Below are 6,874 nucleotides of genomic sequence, written 5' to 3'. Positions count from 1 at the left end.
ATAAAGACCCGGCAATTTTCGAGAATGATTTCGAAACAACTTTACATGAAATTTTACATGAACTCAGTTATTCATGAGCCACTATTTACTTTTAGATAGATTCTGATAATTAAAATCATTAAGTATAAAACTATAAGTTAAATATAAAATAATAAATTTTAAATTCCTAAAAAAAATTAAAAGTTACAAGAAATTATTATATTTATCATAAAACTGAAGAAATTATCCTAAACATTATGTAAGATATATATATTTTAGATGTGAATGAATTGTTATTTAAAATAAAATCATGACTGGAAATAGAATACATAATAATATTTTTTTTATATTTTACAAATGTTTTTTTTAAAAGGCACAGTTTTTTATTCAAAAGAATATGAAAATATGGTTGACATAATATTATGTTTATAAATTAGCAAATTTAAATAAATTTAAAAATTCAAATTATAATTTGTTTAAAATTCATTGAATATATTAATTATTTAAAATTTCATTTTTTAATATTAAATATTTATTATTTTAATTATTTTAATAAAGATTTTATTTTAAATAAAAAAATAAAACAAGTTATAAATAATATTAATTTTTTCTTTTTTAAATATTTAATTTTAAAATTACAAAGAATTCATACTCAATAAATATTTTTTATAAATATAAATTAAAATAATTAATTTCTGAGAAAATTTTTTTATTTACTAAAAATAATAATAAAATAAATAAGTATAGTAAATTGATTATATATTTGTGATAAATATATATAGAATAATTATTAAAAAGCCAAACTAAACAAATATATAAAAAATAATTTTTCATATGATTTTCATAGTAATTTTAATTATAATCTAAATATAATCAACGACTCCTTGAACAAATAATAAAAGCCACCACTCTTTAAATACTTTTTAAATATTGGTTAACGCCTTAAACCTAAAGTAAAAATCTATAAGGCGATATTATTTTGAAGACTCATCAATTCAACACCCATAAAGTGCATTCAGTTAAATTACAATTTAAACATGTTCTGGATTCACTAACGTATTTAGTATAACATTAAATACATACTTTATATTTATATATATTAATATAAAAATAATCTTAACTATAACCCGGTAAACATATTATACACATTCCATTTCTATTACATGTGGAACATCCATCGTTGCAATTATTAGTACTATCCTTTTCAAAAACTTTAACACAAATATCTTCATAATCATAATATTCGTATCCAGATAAACATTAATAGCAATAAGTTGAAGCACAAGAACTACAATTACTGAATTTAATACTACAACTAAGACATTATATAGTTTTAAATATTCGGATTATCTTCCGAATAATCAAAGTAACCGACTTAACATTCTAAACATTATTCCAGATTAAGAACAATTCTTACATTCCTTAGGACATTCTATTACTGTATTTTCATCTGTAATAGGGATTTCTATGCATTATTTTTAAATCTAATCATATTAAAACCGAGAATTGCATCTACTACAACTAGTTTCAGTACATTTAATACAATTATTAAATTTAGTTCTACATTTAACACATAATTTACTTATTTAATCTTCGTAAAAACCAGTTTTACATTATAGGCATTCTTTAGATTAAGAACATTTTTTACATCCCTCAGGACATTTTATTCCAATATTTTGACCTGTTGATACCTCCTCTGAAGAAACATTTATACATTCTCTTTTAGTTTAATCATATTAATATCCATCTTAACATTTATTACATTAGTAATAATCACATTATTGACAATAAAGATATACATTAGCACATATAAGACAATCTTTAGTTTTATAATTAAGATATTAATTATCATAACATGCACTACAACCCTTATAATCACATTTTTAACATCCTTGATAACATTTTAAGCATCTTTTTCTTCTATCAGAATAATAACTAGCTTCAGGACAATCTTCCACACAACTACCGTCAAAACTTAGTAAATAACTTCCTTCACATTCAAAACATTAAGCCGAATTATTAGGATTACATTTGGAGCAAGGATACTAGCACAAAGTGCATTTATTATCTTAAGTTAATCTAAATCCATTATTAGTATCACATTAAGAACATATATTAGGATGTATTTATTAAAGACATCCTAAGGAAAGCTTATCACATGTATAAGTAAAGTAGTTTTTGAAAAAACCACTAGGACATTGACTTAAACACTGCTTATTATCGTCTTTTAAAAAAAAGCTTTATTTGCATGTAACACACAAATTTTAATTATTTTTTAAACAAATGTCGCAATTTCCTCCACAAGTTTTAGACCAAATTTGTACGCAAACGCCATTTTAATTAGAATAATATCCTCTTTTTTCATCACAATCATCAACACACTAATTTTCTTGCAATAATGTCATAGACTAACATCTAGTACACTCATTAGCTGATGGTCCATTACATCTAGAACAATTGATGTTACATGGCACACATCTTCCATCCTTTCCGAATAAACCTAAAGGACAATCTGATTTGCAAGTATTATCTGGGTTTAAGAATTTGGCTTAAGGACATTGGCCTTCTACACAGGTATTATTATCGACTACTCCGGAACATTGTATGGAACAATCAACTCCTCCAAATCCGTTTTAGCAGATACATTGACCATTTACACAAATTCCTTTTTCGGAACAAATATTTGGACATATAGGGGTATAATTACAAAATCTTTAATAATCTTCAGGGCATGTAATTTAACCTTAGGCTTTTTGACCAGATGGATCAACTTCCTTTTTTGTATTTTATTCTCCTTCTCCACATATAACTTATAAATCAACCTCGGGGAAAATAACGGTTATTTAAGAAGCATCGGGGAAACATTTAAATTAATGGCATCTGAATTAATCTAGAAACTATGCAGATGAGGACTTTATAGCTGTAGATAAGAAACATTTACTTTGAGTTGAATAATTAGATAATTTATCCTATTCATTTTTTTTATCATCATCACTAGTTAAACTATTAGGATTTGTACACAATCTATTAGGATAGAAGTATATTAAAGTACAATTGTCTGCGAATACTTCAGATGCACCAACACCAATTCCATCATATTCAAATGTACATTATTCTTTATCATTCTTTTTAGGATATTCAGGGTATTCGAATGTACTTTAGCAAGCGTTTTCTAAGAAATCGCAGCCTTTTCCTTTTCCCCAAAATATATTATCGGCCATATTCTCATTTACTTCAGGGTAAAAGCCTGTGTCTTTCAGAAGAGCGATTGTAAATATCGATAAAACACTATTAGTAAATACTTTAGTTCCTGTCATAATTTCATTATAAATAACAGTTCTTTCCCAATGAGAACCCATTGAACTATCTTTTTCCTTATTATATATTAATATATATATTTTATATATATTAATATATATATATTTTACATTGTTTTCAAATTACATTCCTTCAGCTGAACGACAATTATAATATTTTCTAGTAACTTCTACTATGTTTTTGGAAGTTAAAAGAGTTGTTTTTTTTCCTCTATAAGTTTTTGTTATAAACAATTTAGTTTTAAATTCATTTCCATAATATTATCCAGTATTAGGATCTATCCAAAAGTACATACCGCCTCCTGAAAAACCAAGTACATGTAAAATTTCATGAATAGTTGTTTACAAATCTTCCTAGAAAGTATTTTTATTATCAATAGATTTATTAATATTTAATAAGTTAAAATTAATTCTTCCAAAAGTAGGTCTAGTATATCCTATATTAGAATAAGCACAAAATCCAGCATTTGCAACTGTTTAAGTAAATTATTTGCTATAGATGACGTATATGTGTAAATCGGAATTAGGAATTCCATTTGTTTAATCATTATTAGGAACTATATGATCCATACATGTTCCTTTAAATATTTAAGGAAAAATGTTATTTTCAATTAAAGGGTATACTTTCAAAAGTCTTTAGAAATAAAGTATGGATGTTTCCATAAGATTTATCAAGTAGTTTTTTTATTATTCTGTTATTCCCTTATCAAATTAATTTAGCATGGTATAGTCTGTAGTTATTCTTATAGGCTAAGGCCCCTAACCTGCTTAAAGAATACGTTAGTCAATGTTTGATTTTTCCATTTTTTCATATGTTCTGTACATTTTCTCATAGTGATCTTGCATTTCTTTACTGTCATGACCACATTTACGGTAAGTATATATCAATTTACAAAATATCAAAATACTTATTAAAATTTGTTCTTTAAACATTTTTTATATTGTTAATTTAATAATATTTCCTAATATGATTAATTATATTTATATTTTTTTTATTTTTTTTTTATTTTTTAATTAAAATAAAGATAATTTTATATATAAAAAATTATTTGTTTCATTTAACTTGAATTCTAATATTTATTAAATTAAGTTTTATTACGAAATAATATTATAATAAATTAATATTTATGACAAATCAAAATTTAATATTATATTTAATTATTATTTTATAATATTTTTTTGTTAAATATAAATAATTTATATTTATTAATTACTAATTTTATTGTTTAATCAATACAAAATATAATTAAATATTATTTTTTATATAAATTAATCACTTAAATATCATTATAAATCTACAAAATTATAAAAAATTATATAAATTATGTATATTTTAATTAAATAATTAAATAAATCTATTAGAAAATAAATTATTATTTTAATATTTTATTTTTAAAGAAAAAAAGATTTTTAAATTATATTATATATTCAGATTTATTAAATTAAGATTTATATTAAATAAAAATTTTATACTAGATTTATTTATTATTTTATTGTTTTATTTTTTATTTTAAAAAAGAAAAATAATATTATTTATTATATTTTATTATATATGGATTATAAATTTATAGAAGAAAATATTTTGATTTTTTATCATAAATTAAGAAATTAATTAAATATATACAATGAAAAACATAGAAAATATATAATATATTTTAACATAAAAAGATATTTTTTTATATTTATATAATTTTCAATATTTTATATTTATATTTGATAAATCGATATTAAGAAATAATTAATGGTTTTATATTTTTACACATTTATAAAAGTATTAAATACTTTATTTTTTATCTATTTATTAAATATAAATTATAATTGGCAATTTTCATCTTATTTTTTTTTTATTAATTAAATAATTAATTTTATATTGTTTATTATGACTTTTATCTAATAAATTATTTTAGTATTCAACAATTTTTTTATTCTTTTTTATATTGCTATTGTTTATAGCTATAATAATAAAGATTTTAATTTTTTGTATATTATAAACATTGAAAATATTATTAGTTTTTACACAATTTTATTTTTTCTATTATAAGTAAATAATATTTTTTAATAGAAATAATTTTTTTATTATTAGATTTTTTTTTAATATATACAGTTGCATTTATTTTTAATTATAATAATTACTTTTTTATATTTTTAATTAAATATATAAATTCTAATATATAATAATTTTTTAAATTGCATATATTTATTTTAATGTCATAAAATATATGATTAAAATTTTATTTCTTATAAACTTTATTTCTTAATTTTTTTTATATTTATAATTTATTTAACAAATAATATTAATAAAAAGTTTATAATAAAATTGAGTTGAATAAAAAATAACATTTAATAAATAAAATAAAAATTAATAATTTATAACTTAAAATTAATAAGTAAAAATTGTATAGAAAATCGTGTTAAATAAAATATATTTAACCAAAAGCCCGAAATCTTTAAATAGCTTAAAGTATTCCATTTATGTATTTTTATAATGTGTCTGAACATATATTCACAATATTTTATGATGGAATTCTTCCAGCTGTCATAGATAAAACATAGATCAAATTTAATATAATAGATTTTGAATTAGGAATTTCCTATATATGGAATAATCGTAATATAAATAAAAAATTATTTCTTTGTGTTAAGTTGAGGGTTTATTAGTTTTGAATAGAAAATAATAAACTAAAGTTAGATATTATTATTATAAAAAGGTTTTTTTCTCATTTAATTTTTTTTTATAAAATTCCAAACTACTATAGAAATATATAACTAAAATATTATATTTTTTAATAAAAATTTATATATATATTTATTATAATTTCCCTTTTATATTTTGTAATCAAATAATTTCTAGATGACTTAAAAAAATCCTAATAATATAAGTTATCAATATTTTTTTTTATTTGATAATTAATTGACTAATCCTACCATTCGATTACATTTCTGGGGTATAGTAACCCAAAATTAGGAATATAATTACATCAAAAATAAATAATTATATTTTATTTCTTCTAATTTATCATCGTTGTCTATAACACATAAATCATGGTTTTATTCTTTCATATAGAGTGCAATATTAATTTATTTTTTATTAGTTTTCGGAGAAGCAATGGTACCTGCTTTAGTTAAAATGATGTTTAGTCTAATTGAGAACTTTGTGAATAGTAGTAATTATTTATATTCATTAAATTAATAGGATATTTATCATCTCCTACTGTTTATTGATTATAAAATAAATTTACGTAAAAAGCAAAAAGATGATTATATTAATGTATTAAACTATTTTTGGCATTTTCATTTTTTTCTTATTGTTCTTGCTCAAATAAAAAAATATAAGAAGAATAATAATAGAAACATATAATTTCGAACAATAATTTTATTTATAAAAAAAAAAAATTCTGAAGTTAAATAAAATAATTAATAATAAAGAAAAAATTAAAAAATCAAACTGTGAATCATTATTAGTTTAAATAATATTTATTTCTACATGATTAAAAATAATATTTAATTAATACAAAAATGTAAATCTAATTAAAAAATTATACAGATAATAACTTAAAGTAAAGTAAATTTAAAAAGAA

At 19.9% G+C, this 6,874-nt stretch overlaps 1 protein-coding gene across 1 annotated transcript, besides 2 other annotated features; it reads right to left on the bottom strand. All coding sequences in view use genetic code 6, as the record gives it.

Annotated features, from left to right (window-relative positions):
- Nucleotides 1-482: 482 nt before the first annotated feature.
- Nucleotides 483-524: a microsatellite.
- An 816-nt stretch (nucleotides 525-1,340) lies between these two features.
- IMG5_198610 (leishmanolysin family protein, putative) lies at nucleotides 1,341-4,142 on the bottom strand (the record flags this gene model as incomplete). The annotated part of the gene is made up of 2 exons (XM_004024131.1): nucleotides 1,341-3,353; nucleotides 3,408-4,142. 2 exons carry the CDS (start codon nucleotides 4,140-4,142, stop codon nucleotides 1,341-1,343), a joined length of 2,748 nt encoding a protein of 915 aa, XP_004024180.1.
- Nucleotides 4,143-4,276: 134 nt separating this feature from the next.
- Nucleotides 4,277-4,308: a microsatellite.
- Nucleotides 4,309-6,874: the final 2,566 nt, after the last annotated feature.

This window comes from Ichthyophthirius multifiliis (genome assembly GCF_000220395.1).
Source record: "Ichthyophthirius multifiliis unplaced genomic scaffold scaff_1120509251413, whole genome shotgun sequence".
Lineage (NCBI taxonomy): Eukaryota > Ciliophora > Oligohymenophorea > Hymenostomatida > Ichthyophthirius > Ichthyophthirius multifiliis.
The sequence above is the reverse complement of the archived record's forward strand: the minus strand, read 5'-3'. Positions and strand labels throughout refer to the sequence as shown.